The 26,259-nt window shown below is 38.1% G+C and overlaps 3 protein-coding genes across 3 annotated transcripts; 2 read left to right on the top strand and 1 right to left on the bottom strand.

Moving 5' to 3' along the window:
• Positions 1-699: 699 nt before the first annotated feature.
• Positions 700-12,384, top strand: LOC117246969 (high-affinity choline transporter 1-like). The gene is made up of 8 exons (XM_033611032.2): positions 700-1,001; positions 1,775-1,888; positions 4,091-4,246; positions 5,252-5,400; positions 8,136-8,279; positions 9,144-9,297; positions 10,910-11,127; positions 11,374-12,384. The coding sequence occupies exons 1-8, from the start codon at positions 818-820 to the stop codon at positions 11,923-11,925; spliced, it is 1,671 nt and encodes a 556-aa protein (XP_033466923.1). The 5' UTR covers positions 700-817; the 3' UTR covers positions 11,926-12,384.
• A 3,338-nt stretch (positions 12,385-15,722) lies between these two features.
• cox20 (cytochrome c oxidase assembly factor COX20) lies at positions 15,723-20,280 on the bottom strand. Its single transcript, XM_033636800.2, has 4 exons — positions 20,123-20,280; positions 18,290-18,404; positions 17,256-17,319; positions 15,723-17,033 (listed from the first exon to the last, which is right to left on the bottom strand). The coding sequence occupies exons 1-4, from the start codon at positions 20,153-20,155 to the stop codon at positions 16,889-16,891; spliced, it is 357 nt and encodes a 118-aa protein (XP_033492691.2). The 5' UTR covers positions 20,156-20,280; the 3' UTR covers positions 15,723-16,888.
• A 2,637-nt stretch (positions 20,281-22,917) lies between these two features.
• On the top strand, positions 22,918-25,503 carry lhb (luteinizing hormone subunit beta). Its single transcript, XM_033638682.2, has 3 exons — positions 22,918-23,012; positions 24,087-24,205; positions 25,172-25,503. Exons 1-3 carry the CDS (start codon positions 22,919-22,921, stop codon positions 25,403-25,405), a joined length of 447 nt encoding a protein of 148 aa, XP_033494573.1. The 5' UTR covers position 22,918; the 3' UTR covers positions 25,406-25,503.
• The last annotated feature ends 756 nt before the right edge of the window (positions 25,504-26,259 follow it).

The raw sequence follows: 26,259 nt of genomic DNA on the forward strand, positions 1-26,259 counted from the left end.
CGCTCAAACATGATCTTGCCAAGTGGGCAAACTCCATCTGCTGATTAAGACCATTAGCCTACATGCTGTTGAAAGCTCCATAAAAAGGTAGTAAATCTGTCTTTGGTGAAGACAGTTTTAAGACTGTTGTTTTATTGTACATAATTATTAATTTCTTGCAGTAAATCATCCACTGACGAAAAATGAGCGGTGTTTTGCGGATGCAGTGCAGATGAGAGGTCACTTTCAGCACTAACCTTGGTGACGTTTCCTGTGAGTGCTTCACAATAAAAGCCAACCCGTGGTTCTACAATCTAATGATTTTAATGTGAAGGATCAGCAGTAGAAAATGTTGGGTGATATAAATGAGATGTAGGCTAATAATGAAATAAAACAAAACAAAACAAAATAAAACAGGAAGGCTGTATTACATGTTGTGTGTGCTTCCTGTGATTCCCTCAGGCATGTGAAAGCTATTTGAGTCCTGCACATGAAGGACGGACAAACTCAATGTGAATACACAAGATAAATGGCTGTTGCGGAATAAAAATCAATCGTATTAACTATCAAAACTGATTGCAGGAAAATCTCGACGTGCATATTCCTTAATATGTTTCCCTTTGACAAATTAAATGAACATATAATACGCTGGTGAAAGGATGTGTGTTTCACCTTGACGGTTGACTGCTGCTGCGGATGCAGTTCCAGACGCCTCCACTGAGCTTCAGAGCGATTCCTCCATGACTCTGCTCATGTAGCAGCAGGGAGGGATGTGTTGTATCATCCAGGCAGCCCGGCAGACGCTTCGGTCCTTCAGTCGGAATCCTGCTGCCTCATCATGGCTCTCAACATCCCCGGCGTGGCCGTGATGCTGCTCTTCTACCTGCTGGTCCTCGGGATCGGCATCTGGGCTTCTTTCAAGTCCAAAAAGGAAGCCAAAAAGGGCCAGGGGAATAAGACGGAGATGGCTCTGCTGGGCAACCGGGGCATCAACCTGGTTGTCGGCATCTTCACCATGACAGGCGAGTAGCTGCGGTAACGGAATAACGGGGACAACGGGGGAGTCATTTTGTCCTTTATTTGTCTTCTAAAAATATATTTTTGCTTCATTTTATTTCATCAGTGTCCCTTTGTGCGCATGCCATCTTTTTTTTATCCTCGACTCGATTTCTCACGTTGCCTTAAAATCCTGTATTTGCCAAAAATAGAAGAAAACAAAATGTACACTCGCATCTAGCGCAGTTTCACAATTTATTTTATAACGACTGAATAATGAATCCTAGCGGGCCGGATTACAGTTTTAAGCCTACGAGGAATTATAAAATGCATGTTTTTAATGTTCTAATAATAACTGATGGTGCAACAATAGAAATGGTTTCAAATCAGGAAAGCACCGTTGTTTAAATAAATCTGTTAATGTGGTTTGAAATAAGATTAATGTAAAATAAAGGAGGAAATGGGTCAGGGATTTCTTTTCTTTTCTTTTTTTTAAATTCTGCTTTACCCTTTCGCATGCACACTTCTCACATATTGTATAATAGTGACTCTCAGCCCAAATTCCTTGTTCCAGCTCACACGGTGACACAACTTTCAGGACATCTTTGTTTTAAAGTAATTGGTCATTAAATTTACACTAAATTCCAACTCAAATTTGATCTCTTATTAAAGTTACAGCAGACAGGCTGGTTCCTGTGCTCAGGTTACAGGCACGTGGACACTTGGCAGGAGTACCAGCCAACCGTCTTGCCACTGTCCTCTGCCCGTAATGGATGTGAATCTGTTTGTGTGTAAACAGCTACATGGGTTGGAGGTGGATTCATCGTGGGCACAGCAGAGGCAGTGTACAACCCCTCCATGGGACTGATCTGGGCCGTGATGCCTATCGCAGCAACCATGTGTTTCATCATTGGTAAGGTTTCGGTTTCCTTTTAAAGTCCTGTAAGACTAACAGGTAGAGATGGGGAGTTCAGGGTCAACGGCTTCATTTTGTACAGCCACAGTAGTGGCCCCATAAGGCTGCAATGCTCATTACATACCACACTAGATGGATAAAAACTGGACTTTGTTATTCTTGGATCGTTATCAGTAGCAGGGCAAAAATGTAAAGCCTGTCCTGAGGGTAGACTGACCCCGTTACAAAAACAACAGCATCTCCTGTTGGTTCATATAATTAAAACAACCTATTTTTATATTTTACTGACAAGTGATGTCTTGTGATCATGTGAATAATGTCTCCTCTCTGCTGCAAAGGCAGGGACGGGGCTCCAGTCAGGACCACTTCAGCTGATTTCAAATTGGGGTCAAGTCAGAGTCCAAAAATATCCTGCAACAAACAGTGGTCACTGAATATTCCTCACACTGTTATCTTCAATGACCCAGTACAGTCCTTTCAATAGAACAACCTAAAATGTGAGGAAACTTTAGCAGAAATGTGGCATTATTTGTTAAAATAAAACATACAATCATATGGCACAATGGTACAATGTTAAAGTATGACATATTTTCACATATCTGTGCATACAACTTGTACACCTAAAATGAGGATGCTTGTTTGTTAAATGGTAACAACATTATATGGAACATAAGCATCACCTGCCGCTGTAAATTTGAATACATTTTGTCTCTATGGGGAACTGACAGAAGCAGAGCAGCCTCTTGAGTTTGCTACAATAGCAACCAGCAACTCTGGGCACGAAAGGCTAAAAAAAGATTATAAAAACGTGACTCAATCAAAGCCAAAGACGGTTTTATGTAAGACTGGAGATAGAGACCTACAAAAGTCTAAGTTTAAAAAAAAAAAAAAAGACCAAGGCAAGTCCATGATAATTAAACAAATATCTTGTTACCAGACCTTTTAAACCTCAACTAAGTAGCTTTAGTTGATTACATTTAACCAGACTTTAAATATATAAGTGGCAGATTTGCAGATCACATAACACTCGTATGAAATGTTTTTGTAATGGTCAAATTAATTGTTTTAGAAGGCAAGGAAAAACAGCCACGTTGGGTTTATTCTCAGCTTGTCAGGCTCAGCCCTGCCTGTCAGGCCTTTGCTTTAACTCAAATACAGCTGAGGCTGATTGAATTTTGGTCATTAGTTTCAGAGACATTCAGAGACATGCACATTTTTACATTTTGGTTCATGAAAACATAGTTTCCTTAATCTGTTTTTATTATTGGACTATTTAGGCATCAGTATCTTTTTATTTATGCTGGGAAGTCTGTAGTACATTATCACTACTTAATGTTTACTGTGTATGGGTTCCTTTCCTCTGGTAACTGCTGAAAGGCCTCCTGGGAAATGTAGGAAATCACTTACTAAAGCAGACGAGGCAGGTTAGGAAAAACTGAAAACAATAAATTATAGCACTTCATCATAAATTAACTTCTGAAATGCACCACAGAGTAGTGAAGTCCGGTGCGCAGTAACAATACAAGAGGATGGATTTTTTCCCTAGGATATGACAACATTCAGGTTTTGTCATATCTTTTGATCAAAGGCAACACAACAGGCTAACACAACTTCCCTTACGTCTGGAGATTAGCAGAGAAAAACAACATTCCTCTTCCACATGAAAGTCACATGAGAAAAGAAAAATTTATCCTCTTAATCCCTGATGAATGTACGCTGAAGTCAGTGTGGTCATACATTTACTGTGATTGCATATTGAAAATGTTTGTCTATTAGCCTATATGTGCAGTGTTTTATTGTGGAGGTGTTTTTTTTAGTAGTTTGTACTTAAGGGAGTAAAACACTCACATTAAGGGGTAAAGAGCAGAGGCTCCATTTGACATAGAAAATCACATACATTCAGAGTGAAATTTCCCATCAAACTCGGTTCATGAGACGAGATTAATCTGCATCTAAACAGTTTCCTGTTAAAAAGGTAAGACTACTAAAGTGGAAATTTAAGGAGAATATTAGGAATATTTAAACACGAAATATAAGTTTTATACTAGCAGCAATTATAGTTAGAAATCTGGTCAATGATACAAATTAATGCTGTTATCTAATTCAAAAGCTGAATGTTGACCACATTATACATTTGCATGACAAATGACTGTCAGCCAATAAATCTAAATCTCCCTGTTTCTCTGTTTGATCTTTAAGGTGGCCTGTTCTTTGCCGAGCCGATGAGAAACAATAAGTATGTGACCATGATGGATCCTTTCCAGATCAAATATGGAAAAGTACCGACGGCCGCTCTGTCTCTGGCCTCACTCGTATCAGAGATTATGTGGGTAACAGGAACACTCATAGGATTAGGTAAGAATGTGTGGGTGTGATACATTTGATACTCATATGTTGACCCTGGCAGCGGAGCAGCTGTTGATCGCAGCTCTTTGCTGAGGTGTTGAGTGAAACACAAGCCTTTGTCTAATTGTACAGTTGCTCTGAAATAACTCGATCAAAGGAACAAGATCTTAAATCAAGACAGTAATCACAGGTGTATTGTAATAATCAAACATTGAGACAAAGAAAACGCTACTGACTCCTAGATTTGATCTCTTATCACTTTTCAGTTTTATGCAACCAATCAAGTAACATTGAAGTGATTCTTGTCAAAAACAAATGTTTATGTTGTGTAATATCTTCTGATAAACTGTTATTAAATATTTAAAATCATCTAATGTCACATCATTACATTAACATTAATACCTACATTAACATAAATAACAACATGAAATAAAAACTTTCATCTTGACTAGGATTCTGCCAACAGTTAAACACTCTAAACAAGCTCCTGTAACAAGTGGTACATTTACCTTATCAGGTGAATTGATAAAGAAACTATGCCAGACTTGAGGGTGGGACTCTGTGTAATTTATTAATGCAACTGATAAAAAAAGAACATGTTATGTGCAAACCTTCCCTTGGCAAACTATTTATGTAAGGATTAGATATAGCCAAATCCTGTCGCACCCATCCCGTTAAACCCAGTGGAGTTAAAGATTCCTTGGTTGCTGCATTTGTGTCCAACAGTCTGAATAAGAAAGGAGGTTACAAGTGTTTATTCTTGGGTTAAGCTCTTCTGGCTAAATAATCTTCTAAAAAATATCTGAATTATAAAGTTATATTTGACTTTATATTGTCTTAATGTTCAGTATTTTAGGTGACTATTAAAGGTGAGTTAAACAGCTTTGGTGTTTTTAAAGTTACATCACTGTAATGGTCAACATAAGGGTTTTACATGCTCACAAGTATTTGAAATACCTAACCGAGTGTATATAGACAGCGTGGGTAAAACACTAATGTGCGTGTATTTAACAGGTGTAACTATGAGTGTGATCCTGAATTTGTCCTACACTGTGAGCATCTGGATTTCTGCGGCTGTGGCCATTACCTACACCCTGATGGGAGGTCTCTACTCTGTGGCCTACACAGACATCATACAGCTCATCCTTATCTTCATCAGCTTGGTGAGTTATTGCTTCTCCTGGATCGTAATATATTCCCTGGCATTCCTAGAGGTCATGGATAACAAGAGGAGTAAAGGAAAAGTTTAGCATTTCAAGGACAGATACTTATTGGCTCCCTTTTTGAGGATTAAATGAGAATATTGATACCGCTCTCATGTCTGTGTGTTAACCCCAGAACAGCCGGCAGGTGTTTAGCTTAGTATAAGGACTGGAAGCAAAAGGAAATAGCTACTTAGTAATTAATATGTTGCGTCCATAGACTGTATGAAACTAATAGACATAGCCACGGTGACATAACAACATAACCCATTGGTTTGTGGACTCCCTTAAGTTTGGCCCTTTGGCTGTCACCATCTTTAATTTTTGGAACCAGAAGTGACCATTTTGGGACAAAAGGGTGGAGTGTGGAGGAGCGAGGGGTGGATCTGCTTCACAGACTGTGGTATTGCCTCGCAGAGAGCCTGTCTGTCAAACTGGCCACTCCCTTTATTATGGCTAACTTCAGGCCTTGATAACACTTAAAAGAGTGAGTTGAATAAAAACTCACCCCCAAGTACAGTTGTCATAAACAGGGAAATTAGCTATATAAACATGTTTATACCTGCTTGGTTGTTGGGCATTTTAACATGGGGACAGTGAGAACTGGCTTGCTTTTTGAGTTGACCTCTAGTGGCCATTTGAGGTAGTGCAGTCTTTGGCACTTCCTGTTTGCTTTATTATTTCAGCCCCGGAGGTTATTGCTTAGTTGTGTCTTGTTTCATAAATGTCCAGTGTGTAGTATTTAGGGTAATTTATTGGCAGAAATAGAATATTATATAATAAGTAGGTTTTCTTTTGTGTATAATCACCTGAAAATAATGAATGATGAATGGTAGATGGTTGTGTGTTCATTACCTTAGAATAAGCCTTTTATGTCTACATAGGGAGCAGGTCTTTGTTTGTGACAGTCATTACGTTCACCACCTTATTTCTACAGTAGCCAAGAATGGAATAAACAAACACTGGCTCCAGAGAGGGCCAATCAGTATTCGCATTTTTTTAATTTAATTTTTTTAAATTTAATTTTATATACTTGCGAGGAGCAGCATCAGAAAACCACTGATTTGTAATGTGAAATTGCTTATTTCAGTGTTTTTACCAGTTTAAATCACCTGATCTGTTTGTTTTGGAGAGGAAGAGACCTCTGGGGATAATCTGACTTACAGGAAAAACCTCCTAAACATCTGAATCAGAAATAAGGTGAGCACATAAGTGAGCAGTGAAACTGGTGAGCACAGTAGCAGGTGCTAGGCTAGACGTGCCAAATAGCAAAGGAAAACAGCTGATTTGTAATTTGAAACTGCTTTCATCAGTGTTTGTAATGGCTTAAATCACCTGGTCAGTTTGTTTTGGAGAGGAGGAGACCTCTACGGATAATTTGGCTTCTGGTAAAAACCTCCTGAACAATGAACACTAAAGGAATTCTTACAGGGAGAAGATTCAGCTGGTTGCAATCTTCAGTCCTCGAAGCCAGATACCACTAAATCCCCCCAAATCTTACATACTTGACCTTTAAAACAGAAAAGTAAAAACATCAATCTGCGGCTACACGTAGAGTGACATACTATGTTGAACTTTCTTTACGAACAACAGAATTTACCCGCTCAGTACATGTGTCGCTGCTGGTTGCCTGGCATCCTCATGGGGCAGCTGTTGCTCCTACATAGTTTCAACTTTTTGTTAAACCACAATCTGTCTTTTCTATATTTCTATTTGTATACAGATTAAACAAGACACGTGTTAATTTGTGAGGTTTTGAGGTGTTGGTAGGTGAATTTATGAACTTTGGAAAGAGCCACATTCAGTGTTTCCATCTGCTTACACTCTTCATGCTAAGCTAGGCTAATTCCCCCATACTAAAAGCTAGAGTATGTCACTTTTAAAAATACAAATAACACAGTTCTTTATTTAACAAATGAAAAGTGGAATTAACACACACAATAAAAAAACACCCTTCCTTACTTCTATACACTTGGGCTCTGCAGCAGCTTTACTTGTCCTGGTATGACCAGTAGTTTCTGATGGCTAATGTTTGCCTTTGGGTAAATATTTTTCTATTAGCTGAATTACTGACTCAGTTCACTGACTTTGTGACTCATCTGCACTTATTTAAGCATTTAGCAATATTCATAATTTTCACTTGTTGTGGCCACTGTCAAGCAAATGTTGCTTAGTCTCACTTAAATGCACAGATATCAGAGTGGTACTGACCTCCTCATCTAACTCTAAGATTTACATAAGCAGCTTTAGCACATTTGATGCTATTAAATTTGAATGAAGGTTTCATTCATTATAAACAATCTTATTTTGGACTAAAACTCTTAATTGTTCAGCCATTGTGTGACCTGATGATGGAATCTTTATGTGTCTGGGAAAAGTCTTAGATGGCGCAACCATGGCTCAGTGGTTAGGACTCTCCAGTCCAAACACATGCCAGTCAGGTGAACTGGAAACTAAGGTGTGAATGTGTCTGTCAGTCTGTATGCGTGAATGCTGAAAAAGACTGACAAACTGTACAGGTACCCCACCTCTGCATAATGTATGCTTGGATAGCTTCCAATCTGTGCCCTTAAACAGTTTTTTTTAGTTTATCTTCATTGAACAAACCTGCCAGCTAACATTCTTCCTTTGTCGATGGGCAGAAGGGCTGGTTGTAAGCGTACTTAAGTTTGCTGAGGGTCTTTGTTTTTTTGTAGTGGCTGTGCGTCCCCTTCGCTCTGATGGGCCCTGCTGTGTTGGACATCACTGAGACGGCCTACAACTACACCTTCCAGTCTCCATGGGTTGGTTCTCTGGAGGCAGACAGAGCCTGGAGATGGATTGATAACTTTCTACTTCTGGTAAGACTGGAGATTTTCTCATGGAAGATTCAATAGATGTCAAAGGTGAAGTTTGTTTAAGACTGCGGATAAGGATGTCCTTTCCTTCATTGTTTGATTGAATCATGGGCAGCATATCAAGTTTCAGATTGGATTGGTGAGGATCCAAGTGTACTTTTTGCAGATTATATCTTTCAGTAGACCACGATCTTTCTTGTGCAATCAAGTGGAGTGCACTGCAGGTGTTATACAAACATTCTCCTTAAGTTTCATGTTTTACATAGAAGCTGTAGAAATGCAAATTCCTGCATTTGAAGTAGTTGGTTCTTTCACAGCTATCCTCAGTTTTCTTTAACTAATCTAACTTGCATCTTAGGTCAGCTGTTAATCATTAAACTCTGTACAGAGATCTAGCTAAATATGTTAATAAGCTTGAGTATAGGAAACTAAAGGACTTTATCTTCCAGCAGTCCTGAGAGCTCTTCAAGTGGTGAAGTTCTGACCGAGCTGCTCCAGCGCCAGTTTGTGCCTCTTGTGTTTTATTATATTTAGGTCAAAGAGCTAATCATTTGTTTTGCCGAAATATTTTTCTAAAACCTAAGTCTTATTTTCCACAGTTTTGAGAGGATTTCCAGAATCCTCAAACACTCTTCTGTTCATTCGGATCAAAAAATACTTTGCCTGCTGTTTCCCAGTTGTGACTAGTTTTTCTAATCAAAACAGAGATGGTAGTCAGAGGGGACATATCCTTTCTCCTGTTTTATTTGTGTAATATAAGAAAAATATAAAACTAATTTAAGAAAAATACTAAAACTAAATCAAATTATTACCTCTCCTCCTTCATTTTCCTCCCTCTTCTTGTGTTTGTCCTATGTCTCTCCCAAGGGTTTGGGGAACTTGGGTCTTCAGAACTTCCACCAGAGGACACTGTCAGCTGCCTCCTCGGCAACAGCCAAGATCACCTGCTTCGCTGCTGCTTTCATTGTTCCCACATTAGGCATCCCTCCCATTCTCCTTGGTGCAGTGGCTGCATCAACAGGTAGAGAGAATAAAACAAAACTTTTTAAACTTTTCTTAGACTGTTTTAATGTGACACTTCACACTGGCTAAAAAAAATCCAACACTTGGGATGTATAACACGTATAACACAAATATGTAGTGTTACCTCCCTTTGATCAACTTGGCTTAGTTATTTTTTACAATTAGTCTGCAGAGCTGTCAAAGTATGAAAAGTATTAAAAATAACTGATTTAAAGTGAAACACATTAAACCTTGTGCAGTGCATGAGGGAACATCTTAGAATCACTATACTGAATAAAATCTTTAGCCTAAACATAATTTTAACACAATTAGATTTAGAAAAATAGAGAAAGTATTCAGCGTCTCAGATGCACTTGTCAATGTCACTGAGGCTTATGATGGTATTATACAGGCAGGTCAGTCTAGGACCTGAACTCTTTTAGACACACTGTTGTAACACGTGCAGAATGTGGCTTGGCATTGTTGTGCCAGAATAAAAACCTCTATGTACCTTTCCACATTCATGGTGACTTCTCAGATGTGCAAGTTACACATGATGCCATGGGCACTAATACACCCCCATACCATCACAGATGCTGGCTTTTGAACTTTGCGCTGTAACAATCTGGATGGTCCTTTTCTTCTTAGCCCGGAGGACACAGCATCCATAATTTCCAAAAACAATGTAAAATATGGACCACAGCACACTTTTCCACTTTGGATCAGTCCATCTCAGATGAGCTCTGGCCCAGAGAAGTCAGCAGTATTTCTGGATGTTGTTGATATATTGCTTTCACTTTGCATGGTATTGCATGGTAGAGCTTTAACCTGTATTTGTAGATGCAGTGATGAACTGTGTTTACTGCGTTTTTCCAAAGTGTTCAGATCACAGTCTATTGAAAGATACAATCTGTTGTATCCTCAACAGTTCAGCCTGAAACTTAATATGCTATCTGTTGAATCTTTCATGAGAAAATCTCCAGTCTTACCAGAAGTAGAACATTATTAATCCATCTCCACTCTCTGTCTGCCTCCAGAGGCCTGATGTAGTATTCTTTATACAATGAAATCAGACTTGTACCTTATGTGCGGATTTCTCTAGATTCTCTGATGATATTATGGATTGTAGATGGCAAAATCCCTAATTTCCTTGCAGTTGTGCATTGAGAAAGGTTGCTTTTGCGGTTTGCCCTTGCAGTTTTTCACAAAGTGACCATCCGTGCTTGTGAACAACTGAGCCTTTCAAGAGCACCTCTTTCATACCTCTAAATGATACTATCATTTTTTACCAATTAACCTTGTTAACCTGTAGCATGGTTCAGATGTTTTTGAGCATTCAACAGCTTTCCCAGTCTTTTGTTGACCTGTCCCAACTTTTTTTAAACATGTTGCAGGCATCATATTCAGAGTAAGTGTATGTTTTACAAAAAACAAAGTTTATCAGTTTGACATACAAATATCTTGTCTTTGTACTGTATCTAATTGAATATAGGTGAAAAAGATATGCAAATAATTGCATTGTTTTTATTTAGGTTTTACTCAGCATGCCAACCTTTTCGAAATTGGGGTTGTGCTTTTTCATCACTATCTTCTCACTTACCTGTTTGTCAAACTGTCTTCATTTTCCTTAGACTGGAACATGACCTCTTATGGTTCTCCGTCTCCATTTGCACGTAATGAGACCGGACTCGTCCTGCCTATCGTACTGCAGCACCTTACCCCAACCTACATCTCCATTATCGGTATTGGGGCAGTGGCCGCTGCTGTGATGTCATCCACTGATTCTGCTTTGCTGTCTGCAGCCTCCATCTTCACCGCCAACATCTATAGGAACATTCTGAGGCCACTGGTGAGGAAGATGAGGAAAGTGAGGGGAGGTGATGGGCTCCTCCACAATAAGAGACAAAAAGTGTTACTCATCCATTTACACATCCCTAAACACGTTAGAGGCATTCATTTGATGGAATGTAGATTTTTAAAAGTATTGATTTAACAATGTGTCCCTGACCTACCTACCTCTTTTTTCACAAAAATGGGCCATCAGAAAAAAAAGAAAAGCACAGATCCTGACTGTTGTTTGTTTTCTTTCCTCCAGGCGTCAGAGCGGGAGATCCAGTGGGTGATTCGGATCTCAGTGGTGGTGGTGGGTCTGGCCGGTACCTCTCTCACCTTCCTGGACAATAGTGTCCTGATGATCTGGATGCTTCGATCTGACCTCACCTACACCCTCATGCTGCCGCAGCTTGTCTGTGTCCTCTTCTTTAGTATCTCCAACAGTTATGGGGCTGTGCTGGGCTGCGTGACAGGCATGCTGTTGCGGGTGTTATGTGGGGAGCCTCTGCTTGGGATACCACCTGTTATCAAATTCCCAGGATGCACTCTGGTAAAAGGCGTTTATGTCCAGCGCTCTCCAATCAGGACCATCTGCATGCTCTCTTCTGTGGCGGCCATCTTGTTGTTCTCCTACCTGGTGTCTCTGCTCTTCAACAGAGGCCTGCTTCCTGAGAAATGGGATGTTTTTAATGTAAAGACTCAGTACACTATACAAACACAAGATGGCGACAAATCTGACACTAAGAATGAGAATTTAAAAGAACCACATGAGAACAATGAAGTGTGTGAACCTATGTTAGAATCAACATGTTAAGTCAAACCCTCATTTAAAATACATTTTTATACATTTTACATCAGTATGGACTGGTTTAAGAACAAATGTATGTAATGTGTAATGACATAATTTTAACAGTACAATATATTTTGAATTTTTATATACTTTTATATACAGCATAAATTTAAAAAAAAAAAAAAAACATCACACCTATGCTCTTTGTTATGATAAGAGCATTTCATTGATGGATTTTAAGACAATAGACCCCTGGGCACAAAATATAAAACACCCCCCCACACACACCCTGACCAGGAATGCAATCGTTATAGTTGTTTCACGTCTTTTTGAGCAACATTTTGCACATTAACTATTAGTACTGTTGTTGACTGAACTTTAGTTTCTTGTTCATGGAGCTGAAGGAGGACTGTTTAAGCCCTTCTCAAAGCTCCCATGTATTATACACAATGCTATAGGTGCACACAATTCTATAAAAAACCATTAAAGGAAACCTGTGATGAAGGTCATATCTTCTTAAAGCAGAGCTGTGCAGAGTCAAATATATTACAGACTTTGATGTGGGCTTACTGTACCGTTGGTATGCATGATGCAGCTCTATTGTGTTGGAAAAAAACGATAAAAAATACAACAAAATATCAGATCAGACTTGGTATTAGCAGGTACTCAGTAGTGAAAGACTCAGATTGAGATCAGGAGCAAAAAAAACATGAACCAGACATCCCTGTATTTGACTGAGCTCTTTGAATTTCCAAAGACAAATATTAATAAAAGTCACTTAATATAGAGGCTCACTGAACCCTTTGGGCCCCTGGGATTGTGCCTGTTCGGCTCATGAGATAACCCACCCATGCTTTAAAAGGTAATTTTATATTTGATCGTACAGTATTTGTCTTTTGGTATAGTTTCTGAATTTATAGCAGGGTTTAGCATTTAAAAACAATGTCTGTCAACAGTAAAGTATTGTTGATGTTGAAACCAAGGCATGACCAGTGGTTAGTACTGCTGACATGCAGCACCACTGCTGAGTGAGTGTGTAGAATATCCAGCAGAGCTGCCTTATTAACCTGGTGAGGCCAATGGATTTAATTATGCTGTACTCAGGGCTGAGCAAAACAGATTATATGGAGGCAAAGGGGCTTCAGTGACCTGAAATTATTTAATATAATCATTTAATTTAAAACACCCCTGGATTTGTCCTGCCCATTCTATTCTTCACACATGTACACTACTTTATTATTTTCCTGAAATATTATTAGAGGTTTCTTGTCAGGCTGTGGTAAATGGAGTCTTGCACTTGAAATATCCACAATGTGACATGTCTTTTTACATCAGTTTTCATGTTTTAAACACTATATAGCAGAAAGATCACTTTAAAAAAATCTCATTATAAATTCACAGTGTAAAGCATCATAAAGCAAATGTCTTAAATATTAAAGGGAAGTTCTGGTTTTAATTAACAGGTAGAAAAGAAGGAGTGTGTTGATTTAAAATCAACGCACATTGTGTCAAACACTGACATGTAAAGGCTTTTGCTCCTCTCTCTGGTCAAAGTAATTCTTGCTCTGCCTCTCCCTAATCTCTACAGTGGAGATACTGAGTAAAATATATGGATACAAATATGAAAATAAGACCTACAGTTAACAAATAGTGGAAATTCCCTTTCAACATATTCAGTGTGCTGACACTTTACACAAAAAAGTACCCAGTCTTCACTATTGACTGCTAGCATAAGTATGCACTTAACAGTTTAATATTGAAGTCTTAAGTAATTAAATAACTGATGCATATGTGTTTGAAAATATCCAAATCTGTATGGATATATAGCCAATCATGGATATAATAAGTTTCGGAATCAAAGCCTTCACTTGTTGAACTCCACATGACTTAATCTGGGTCCACGTGTGTCCATATGTGTCCTACGATACATGTGGATGACACACAAAAATAACCACCCTCTGCTTGATAATTCAATATGGGGCTGTGTGGCATGCCGGGGCTTTGAAAGATGCCCGGACTGTCTGCCCTTCCTCCTCCCTGATGTCCGTGTCAATCTAAGTCAAGTTACAGTATATCAGTGTGGTATTATATATGAGATATGACATCTCGCTCTTGACTTGTGTGCCAGAAGCTCTAGTGGAACAATCGTCCCACAGGACAGACTAACACAGACTGAGATAAAGGTCCTCTATAATAAGACCACACAGGCAAGTGTTGCTGTCAAATGGACTTTGATCTTGCTGCTTCCTGTGTCCTTTGATGGTTAAGTTGGTGATGAGGATGGGAATGAGAAAGCTGAGTATGCAGTACCAGCATGGTGAATGTAGAGAGCAGATTACTATTGCGTTAATCAATTTGCTTATACAGTATTTGTGTTGTCTGGAATTGAGTTGAGGGCTTTAGTGTTTCACGATGGTTTAAATGTTTCACGAGATTTTATACCTCAGCAAGAAGCTCTGTACATGTTTTGGCACAACTATAATCAAAAAGAAACAGAAATGTGTCAGCATCAGATGGATGTAAAGAATTATGAGTACTTTCCTATTAAAACTTTGAGTTGATGTAGAAAAAAAAGGCAATAGTTTAGGTGTTACGTCCATGAAAATGTCTGTATTTCAAAAAGCGAAGAAAAGGCGATATTACAAATACTAAATGCACAAATTCTGACTACAACGGGGTCTGGATTAGCTGCACCGAATGTTTTGTGAATGTGTGATAATATACAAGATTTTCTTTTCAAACAGATGAACAATCTGTAAAAGCTTCTCTCATTCTGGAGGTCTGCTCTTGTGTTTGTTCTCTGAAGGTGAGCTGAATAAAGATAAGTGTGCAGAATTTCATTTTGAGCAATAAAAAATGGTTGTAAAAAGGGATGAACTATCAAAATAAGTTTTGAAGAGAGATACTAATTTGCTTTTGCTTTCAGTAAAAGCACATGGACATCACTAAAGCCGAGTTATTGTTTTTGTTCTGGACCAGACTGAACTAACACCGTAATGTAATTTGCTTGATGTCTTCTGCCATATTTCACTTTTTTTGTGTAGAATTCTTGAAACAAGTCACAACTCACAGATAACACGTGGTGGGTGGTGATGAAGTGAAACAACCAGGATAGATGTAGCATCACCTGCTGTTCATACAACAGTGCATCAAACCTGGTCAAGAGCAACAGACATTTAGCTAACACATTTATCCAGGCTAACTTACCTTAATAATAATAATATCGTCAACATTACAACAGAGCCATAATAATGAATTTAAAAAGTTAAATCCACAGTACAGAATAACAGTATGATGTACATGACTCACTTAGTAGTTTTACAAAACACTGCAAATTTAGTGGCACAGCCATGTTAAGAAATTCAGATTTCCTACCTGTAGGGTTTCACGGTCTTGCTTGTGGGAACTTCACTTTGAGTTTGCAAAATTTTGCTGCTCCATCCTCTAAAATGGGACTGTGCATGTTCAGTGAACTAACTAGTAGTTTCACCTTTATGCTTCTGCTTGAAACAAGATATTCAACCTCAGAGGACCCCCCCCTTCTTAGTTTTCTTACTTTAAGTCTGATCAGCAGACCATTAAAGAGTTGCACATTGTTTCTCACAATATAATGCAAACTGTGTATCTGATGACTTTACAAAGCTATGAAAAGTTACCAATGACCGAAATTAGCAATTTTCTGTTGATTTACAAATTACAGACATAATAATTGACAAGTTGAGGAAATCTGAACATGGGGACACCTGTTCAGAGGAAAAATGTAGACACAACAATTACTTGCTATTTCAGTGACAGTTATGAAACATCCCAGACTGCATGTACACATTATTACATCAGTGCATCATTTATTTTCCACATTCAAACTTTTAAAATACAATCACAGTTTGAGATGAATTTAAAGGTATACTATGCAGGAACTGTTGGTTACCATTTTTAAACACTGCTGCCAGCAAAAGGAAAAAGCCAACTGCAGATTTTGGAACGAGCTTTGTCTACCTGACATTTCGTCTCGCTATATACATTTTTTGGCACTGTGTCCATTGTTTTCCGAGCTTCCCTTTGGATGCTTGCTGCCGACAGTCTGGCACATGCTCACTACCTTTATATAAAGTTCTGATGTCACTTCTGCTGCATAAGAACATCCTGAACACAGCAAATTAAGATGAAACTACAGGCAAGGGCAAAGTCCCTGCAGATAAATACACCGCTGTACATTTTTAGTGGATGAAAAGTGATGATTTAGAGGGATTACTTTTGTATGAGTCTATACATTGTTTTTTTTAAAGGAGAATCCTGCATGGTATATCTTTAAAGGCTGATTCAACACTAGGACACAGAAAACACCTGCTGCTCTGTCCTGAGCTAAAACTTTCAAGTGTGTTACACATTAGGCCACACTCCGAACAACATCATAGCAGGTGTTTGACTTCGACAGATGACAGAAAACTGAGCATTCTGGTGGTCAACAGATTGATTTAAGGTGGGGATGTATATGTTGCTTGTCGTCCCCTTCTGTGTGTTAAAGTACTTACTTACACTATTTAGTGGTTGATTGGTGTACACAACAAACTTATCCTTTATTCTGAGAGACAAAGGAATTACTGTAATCACAACATGTCATGCATCACAGGGTTTAGAGGGAGTAAGAGTTTAACTGGTACATTTGCTAAGTCAATGTTGGGGTGGAACAACATTTAGAAAACATGAAACATTTTTTGTTGTTTCAGGATCAGAACACACTCTACAAACAGCTTATTCTTCAGTCAAAAAGTCCATATGTGGCAGTCTGGAATATGAGATCTAATGAAGTAGTTGTCAGACAAAAGGAAAAAAAAAACACCCATGAAAAAAATGAAATTTAAATTCCTTCCATCATTTGTGCAGCTTTTCTGTTGAAAAGCTGGATGTAAAGTCTTTGTAGGACCCTAATACTGTCCTCATCTCCTCACCTTTACATAAAAAAGGGGAGGAATTCTGGTGCTGGAGGTCATGAGGGGCCTGAAGGTGTTTCTGCTCCAGTTTTTTTTGTGGGGTCTAGAATGGTCCCTTCATACACAACCTTGTTCTTGATGCCGTCCTGGATCATCCTCTGCTGCACACGAAGCTTAGCGTTGTTCATCCTGCAGTAAAACCTGAACAGGAGACAGTGTTTAGGTTACAAGCAGGAGTAACTAAAGAGGAAACTTCAGTAAGAAGTGAGATCATGCTGGGACAAGAATTCTGAAAATATTGGCAGCTGGGTGTTTGTAAAGATTGCATGTTTTTCTTTGATGGTAGATATGTCAAAGATGTTTTTAAAATGATAAAGTAAAAGACAAGACAAGGATGAAGTTTCAGTCAGAATAAAAACCTACCAGGACCCCAGTGTGGTGAGCATGAAGCCTGCAAATCCCACGTCAAAAGACCTCCTCACACGACCTGCAGAACACAGGAAAGACCACTGCTGTGAGTTTAATGGGTAAACTAATACTCAAAGTTCAAACTAACTTTTCCCTCACCATGTGAAACAACTTCTTTTTTTTTTTTTTTTAAGATTTTTTGGGCATTTTTGCCTATAATGAACAGGACAGCCAAGTGTGAAAGGGGAGAGAGAGAGAGAGCAGGAATGACATGCAGCCAAGGGCCACAGGCTGGACTCGAACCTGGACTGCTGCTGCAACAGCCTTTTACATGGGGCACCTGCTCTATCCACTAAGCCACCGACGTCCCGTCATTGTCAGAAAAAGAGATAGTGGAAATTTTTATGTGGTTTTTGGTCCAAAATAATTCTGATGCATATATCTGTACTTTTCTCTAAAGGGATTAAGCAGCTGATTTGTTGAAGACATCAGAGCTAAAAGGTTTGGATATACAAAGAGTTTGTGCAAAGGTTTTCTTTTATGCTAATTTATACAATAATCCTGCTAGGTTAACTAAAGTAAATAATATCTAAATAAACACAAAACACATAACGTACCTTGTTTCTTCAGGCTTAAAGTGAGTCACTGAAATATTTTATCATCTTTTCATAGGATGTGCAGTTCAAGTCGTGCATTTAGGTTGTAGGGAGTTTGAAAGGCAAATTTCAATATCAACTTCCCCTTAGTTAATAACACAAGGTACAGTCCCTCCCACATTATTGATATGACATACTCCAGTGGCATTACACCTGTACACTCATGGAGATGTTACAGTGATCAACTATCTAATTAATTCTCAAAATCCTGTTTTGGCTGGATGGATTGTTGATCGATTTGAATTAATAATCATGGAAAAGTTCAGTGGAAAGTTAAACAATTACTAAATTCAGATTCAGATTAATCCAAATTTGTTTGGTCCAATGCTCCAGACATAAAGGCACTATGAGCACACACATACACACAAAGCTTCAGACTTAAATAACACTCACTAGTGGCCAGAAAATGTAGCAGGCCAGCAGCTAGTGAGCCTCCAGCTCCATGCAGGACGGCATCTCTGGCGCATGGAGTGTTCTGGACATCCAGAATCCCCAGCAGCCTGAAACCCTAAGGGATAGACAGAAAGACAGGAAGGCCAAAGAGACAGAAGAAGATTTTGTCACATGTCAACAATGTGTAACTGGTCCAGGGGCCAACTGTGACCTGCAAACCAATTTTAAATGGCCCTCAGCTTGTCTTTTAAAACACTATATGGTTACCAAAATATTGGTTGACCAAGCAAGGTCACTTTTTTCTGTCTTCATGTGACTTGCATCATGATAGTTAAGGACTGAAAACATTTGTCGCTGTTTTTATTCACTCTTTATCATTTTTTTGCATTCAGAGCACCTTTTTTCTGCACAGATGTCTTACATAAATAGGCTATTTTTGCATTGATCTCAGCCTGTGGACTTTTTAAATTGGTGTGCCGGTATCTCCTCAACCGTCCATTCTTGTCTGCCTAATGTACCGATGCACCGAAGACATCTTTTTTGTTACCCCAGGTAGGCGCAATTTCACAGCACCCATAAGACTATACAAGCAAACGAAAAATTAATTAATACCAGATATTTCCTGCTAGAAAGCAGACATGGCCACAGCAAAGCCAAAGGCGAGGGCCACCACTTTCAGGAGAGGTGGAGAGTTGAATACTTTTTCCACTTAAAGATAAAAAAGTTGCATTTGTATCATTAGTCATGAATTCATACTTAAGTAATGGTAATTTAATGTGCAAGTGTTACAAAGAGTCGTATCATATGCATCCTGTTATTTTATATATGTTTTCAAATGACCTCTTTTTTATTTAATGTTTTCATAAGTATAGTGCATTTTGTCTATCCTGAAGGCCCCATGTAACACTGTGTGTGTTAGAATGTATACAGAGTGTATGTTGCCCAGAGAGCAGCCAAAGCAATGTTTTTTTTTACTGAATGGAGTGTCAATGTACATAACAATAAGAAATCCTCGATTTACTAAATTGTGACACTTAATGTAGCCGATGATTATGACTTAAAATGTTTATCCACTCAGTATAACCCGTAACCTGTATACAGTCTATGGGTCCAACTACATCATGCAAAGCTCCTTTCAACAAAGCGTAGACGTTTGCATCTGGATGCAAGTAGCGAATATGTTAATCTATGGAGGGAAATCAATGTTTCCTTGAAAGTCACTGCTATGTGGTGACTATTCTGCAAGCCGAATTTCTCTGCTCGAGTGCTTTTGAAGGTTTGTCAATACAAACGTAACGTCAGGTTAGTTGAGTATCCAGGTCCCTAGGTAACCTTTAAATTATGAAATATCCGAATGGAATTTGGTTTGTCAAAACCCCCCCACTTCTGCTGCCTAGCTAGCTAACTAGCTAGCACTATTACTAGCTAGCTCTTCGTTGGCCTAATGTAATAGCTCGGCTTGGCTAACACACTTGATATAACGTCATGTTGACTCAAGATAACCTAAAGTTAAACTCGATTTAAGTTAACATCAACGTTAATTGTGCGCTTGTTATCTCCCAATGTTGATACACAATTCAGACACAAATTTGTGAAATACCGATATATAAGTCTATTCTCTGTGTTAGCATGTATGTAGCTTTGGATTTCAGATTAGCTGAAAGTCTCACTAAGGCAAAAACAACACTACATTTCCATGAGTAACTCTGAAAACTTAATGAATTAGGTTTGAATCAGTTTTTAACCGCTGCTGTTGACCTTCTAAACACTTGAAGCTAGTTGCCTCTTCCATTTAAAATGCTTCCTTTAAACACAGTTACATGAAGCACTTACCTTGTTCTTGCTCTCCTGCTCTTCTTCTGCCATTGTACCACGTTTATTTTTCTCCTATTGCAAAGTTTACACTGAATTTACCTCGAAAACTGTCGTGTAACAATCGTTTTCGTAACCATATTGGCTGTGGCGCATGCGCTGTACCTACCAAATGAGTCCGTCGGTTATTAATCGCCGACTCGAAAAGAGCAAACGGCTGATGTATAGTTCCGGTGTACATGCTAAATTCCATAAACATACTTTAAGGGTATTACAGCATTGTTTAAAAATATCATCTTAAAAAAACAGCAACAACGACAAAAAATGATTAAAAGATAAAGAATTATGTGTGTGTATAATGTCTATACCCCTCCCCCATCTTTTCCCTATTTGGGTTTTAGTGTTTATTTCTTGTTCTTTTTGCAGATAATTCTGTGTTATTTATTTTTACATTGTTTGTTTCAGGAATTTCTTGTTTGTGTTGAATTTAAAGGTTACTGCTGATTTAGACTATTTAGAGATGCAATTACACATTGTTGACATGTTGCACCAAAAAAATAAAATAAAAATAATAATAATAATAATTGCATAGGCTATATATATATTTATATATGTCTTCCAAATGAGCAACTAACAATCTTGCCATATAAGTGTTTACCCATTAATATTCTATATTTAAAGAAATGTAAACACCTGGCATGAAAATAAACAGTATAATTTGACAATTTAGTTCATATTTTGAATACAAGGGGTAATTAGGCTAAAGTATGTGTTGCTTTTCTCCTGCAACCCAAATTTCCTCACTTGGATCCACTAAGTTTTATAATGTAATTCAGACAATAAGGAAAAGAAGCAGTTAATGAAACTGATATCCCATGGTAGAATTTTGAACGTCAGCTCATTTGTCCCAAACAGGAAAGAGGAATCATACAGTGTTTACTTAACCCATTAAAAATATGAAATGAACCAGGTCAGAGGGAAGTCAGCATGTCACAGTGCTCCCACACCGATTAAAAAGGATTATTTCACCGGCAGCAGCAGATTACTACCTGACAGTCCTCATCCTGCACTATGGTCAAAATGGAATTCCTGACTTTACATAAATATTTCAACAACAGGCTCTTCTGACAAACAATAATAGCCTTTAGCAGTCTATGGGATATACAGTAGCCTATATTCAAACAGGAGATTTAATACTTAAATACAATATTGTTGTTTGTTCCATTGTCCAGTGATGAGAAACATAGAGCATAACAACATAAAGGAGCTGTTTTATTTTTTTAAACTGTTGATTGCCTGCACAATTTGGCACAAATTCTGGAGCTGCCAGCATCAGGTAGATACTGACCATAATCAAATTTCAGTTAATGCATGAAAACATAAAGTCCAACTTCACATATAAGGAGTTGAACACTGGGTTAAAACTGGGAATCTAAACCATTAGACCATGTGGGAGATAATACTCCATTTAATGTGTGTCAGCATCAGATTCATTATTTTTATGGACAGTGCAAGCATTTATAGCCTATTGAATTATAGATGTAATAATGCTGACATTCTGCTTCCCCCCCTTTCTATGTAGGCTAAATCTTAAAACAATACTTAGCATAAGCAGTTCAGTGTCTTGTCCTTTGGCCCAAAAAACACAATGAATATGTCTCTTTAGACAAAGAGGGATGAAGTGCCACACTGCTGGACACAGGATGTTCTACACACATAGTGAGGTCTGTGAAAGGCGCCCTCGGGTGGCCATGTTCAAGGACAGCAGCTCACTACAGCAGCTTCAGAGGGTATGGCAGGGCAGGTCATAATTCCCCTGTTACAAAAAAACTAGAAACAAAAAAATGGAAGAAAACTTTACATACATAGATGATTTTTCATACAAATAAAGGCATTAGACATGATTCATATGGATGAGAAATAAACATAGTCAAAGATCTGGATACAAAAGGTAGAAACTACAACACAATATTATTTATCAGCATTATATGTTCTGTAAAAATGAATATTTAATAGTAGCCTACTAACTATTTAAACCATGACCTTTTATTGCATTACAATGATTTTATTCATTAAACCCTTGTTGGTTGTGATTCCAGTTTTAAACTTTAGAGTTCAGCATCAGGTCATAAACCCTCCTTCACAAATTACTACTGTCACAGTGGCCTTGAGCAAGGCACTGAACCTGCTCCTTCTAATGCAAGTCTAAATAATCCCAGCAGCTTTTATGAGTCTTGTAAACAGGATGTAATGATACGGACAGAGACTAATCCTGTGGTTAAATAAAGATTAAAACTGCATTATGTACCCCCTGTTTTAACAAAAACATGTAACCATGGTTGAAATCCAATATGAGTGAGTATATCCTGGATCTCTGACTCCTCTGTGCTGTATAAAGGACAGGACACCCAGCCCTGAGCACACTGCCTGCAGACACTAGAGAGTGAGTCAGGCTGCTTTACACCAACAACCACAAAGCGATGTATTCGATTTATCTGAAAGCTTTTTTTATCCATTTGAATTTTTAATGAGGCTTAAGTGATTTGAATGATTTAAGTAAATAACATTAACTGTAAAATACAGTGTTATGGAAAGTATTGAACAGCTGAAGTTGGGAAATATCAATAATAGAACAGCAGGTGTCATTGTACAGTAGATATACTAATGACTTTATTATCAATGCTTAATATATTATAGCTTGATGCTTTATGGATTGGTTCCTAGGTTATGTGTTTTTACTCTTTACAAGCACCCATGAAGTCTAAGTCTAAGTCTGTTACTGTCATTAATTAACTAACTCGCTGTGTCTTCTGCAGGATGATGGCTGTACAGGTCGGCAGAGTGATGTTTCCTTTGATGTTGAGTTTGTTTCTGGGAGCCTCATCTTCCATTTGGTCTCTGGCTCCTGCAGGTAAATAAAATAGTCACAAGACACTTAATTATATTGATCTGAGTTTTTGTTTTCAGAGAACGGGAACCTTTTTGCAATCCCAAGCCTTTTATTGTTTTAAATTAGATTAAATCATTATTATCATTATTATCATTATTTTTGTTTTTTTTATTTATTTATTTTACTGGAAAGGCAGGTTTTCATATCTTTGACTTTTATTACCATCTTTTGGTGACCAGCGGAACTCTTTACACAGACGGCACTATACACATAAACTATAATGGCACATTTTCCTGGACAAACGCAAAGCCAAGTAAAATAAATAAACCTACAACAGCTTACGTAAAATGGTACATCTCAATCCTCATTTTATTATTTGATTTAATTTAATTTATTATTTATTATCATTATTTATCGTGTCAGTTTGATTTTAGGTGCTTCATGCTTGGTGCTTATTTCCATCCCTCTGGCACTGTCTCCATCTCGTACTGTGCAGCACTATATAATATGTGAGGAACACTGGCTTTGAAAGTCAAATTCACTTGTACACTTTGGTGATTTAAAGCAGACGTAGCAAAGTGGAGAGGTTTGACTTTCTGTTCCTTGAAGCCTTAAGATCCACCTTAATGTTTGTGGTTAAGCATCGAATAGAGGCATGTAGCAAGTAGTAAGTGAAGTGAATATGAATGTTCAAGCAGAAATTTCGGCTTTGATAAAAGTCTAAAGAAAAGCAAGCAAATACATGAAACAACTTAAAAAATTAAGGTAAATATGGAATATGGTTATACATTTTCCCTAAATGTGGAATACATAGCTGTGCTTGAATTGTTAGTACATCAGTGCAGAATATGTATGAATGGCTTTTCACATCAAAGTGGAAGTGGCTTTTCATAACCAAGAAAGAAGAAGCGTGTTTCAACAGAAAAATGGGCAAATGAACATTACTCAGACTGGAAATTTCTGTAGAACAAACAATTCTGTCTCAGCTGTTGCGTTTGCAGGGACGCTCTGTTTCTTGTCAACTCTTCTGAGAAAACACAAAAAGTTACAGTGTGTGACAGATTTGTAACAAACTGCAATGTCTTCCATCACCAGCGGCCTTCCAGCTGCCCCCCTGCCAGCTCATCAACCAGACAGTGTCTCTAGAGAAGGAAGGCTGTCCAAAGTGTCACCCAGTGGAAACAACCATCTGCAGCGGTCACTGCATCACCAAGGTAGTACAGGAAAGAATCTTATAGTTGTAAAAAAAACAAACAAAAAAAAAAACAACTCTCTGTGTCTCTCAGTTTAGTCGCTTTATTATTCCAGATGGTCAAAGATAGCCATCAGGGGCGTCACAGTACAGGGGATTTTTGTCCCTGATGTTCAGGTTACTATGGCAAGCATTCATGGAGACAGATAAAAGAGTTACAAGAGAAAGACATCATTTGCCTATCTACATCAAAAGTATCTAACTTCCTGAGGAAGTGCAAAAGTTGCTGTCCCTTCTTATAGACCGCATCAGACATAGCAACAAACATCTGACACATAGACATATTCATTGTATATAGAGTGAAATGATAATGACTGATGCACACAACATTTAAGATAGTATTGAGTGGTAAAATGTGTGACTAAATGGGCAAGTGTGAGGAATAAAAAGAACAACAACAAAAAAAAAATCAAATAAGCCAACTGCTAACTGGACTGAAAGTTAATAAAACCTAACTGTAACTGTCCCTCAGTTAATTTCATTTCAGTTAATCAATTAAGCCTAGACTTTGCTGCAAAGGCAATTACTTACTTACTTACTTAAAACAAAGAATCAGTTATAATATTAAGGCAAAGGAAAAATAAAATATATAGTGTCTATGTAGCAGATAATTCTTTGTCTTGGTGAGAAAAGATGTATGCTACAGTGTGCCTCAATGGATTTAAGAAATCATCTACATCTGCATTTTGTGTTAAACATTTTGTTTTGGCATTTATATTCACATTTAATTTGTATTTTCACGGGTTATTTAACATAAATTGTTAGCCCAGATGTGAACGTTTTGTCCAATAAGCGGTTGACTCTGTCACTGTTTACATCAGCTGTGCAGTCACAGACTCCTGCTCCCCACTCCACATATGATGCGTAGGTTAACAGCACTGTGGCAGTCTTCTTTTGAGATTAACTTGTTATTTTTGTTCCCCTCCAGGACCCTGTCATCAAGATACCATTCAGCAATGTGTACCAACATGTGTGCACGTACCGGGACTTTTACTACAAGACATTTGAGCTTCCTGACTGTCCTCCCGGCGTGGACCCGACTGTCACCTACCCTGTGGCTTTGAGCTGCCACTGCGGGCGCTGTGCCATGGACACATCTGACTGCACCTTCGAGAGCCTGCAGCCCAACTTCTGCATGAATGACATACCTTTCTACTACTAGTCTCAAGCAATAGCAGCATTCAACACATTAATAAACTGGATTTACATTCAGCATCAACTGTTGTAAATAAAGATTGTTACATTTACCAGTGCAAAAGAGTTATGTATCTATTTCTTGTGCAGTTACACTAGGAAATTACCCACATCTGACCTTTCTTCGAACTTACTGGTTAACACCCAGGAACCACTACGCCCCATCCTGTGTGTGCTACATGATGCAATACATGTAAGATCTAATCTGTATTCCAGTACAGTAGTTGAAATGTGTTTGCTTGTCATATTTGCCTCAAAAAGGAAAGACAAGAAAAGATAATGTCTGTTTAATTATAACAAGAATATTAAGCATTAACATTAATAAATATTTTATGTGCAGCGTCTCACACTTACACATTATCTATACATCTTATCTTCTTGACCTCATGCGCATGAAATACAAAAACCGGCTCAGCTAATGTGACAAGGAGGGAGTTCCCACCAGACATAAATAGCTAATATAGCTACATTATGTAAAACCAGTCAGCTTTAACTGGGAGTGGAAAAACATCATCAAGCAAAGCAATGTGCTGTGGAGGTGCATATTAGACACAGTGGGAGTTATGTGACAACCCATGAAATTAATGTGAAGTTGACTAATTGATACCCAAATATCTAAACCCACAATCTTATGTGACATTAATGGCAACTACGGAACCTGTGCATCGCTGTTTTTTCTTGAGAATTTGTCACATACTCACACCCACACCCTAATCCAACTGATTTTACTTCATTATAACATGCTGATAAATTCGTACCTATTTCTGCTGCTCTGCTTGTAGTTAGCATTACAGGGACAAACTTCAGAAGGCTTAGTTCCCA

This window comes from Epinephelus lanceolatus, chromosome 17 (genome assembly GCF_041903045.1).
Source record: "Epinephelus lanceolatus isolate andai-2023 chromosome 17, ASM4190304v1, whole genome shotgun sequence".
Lineage (NCBI taxonomy): Eukaryota > Metazoa > Chordata > Actinopteri > Perciformes > Serranidae > Epinephelus > Epinephelus lanceolatus.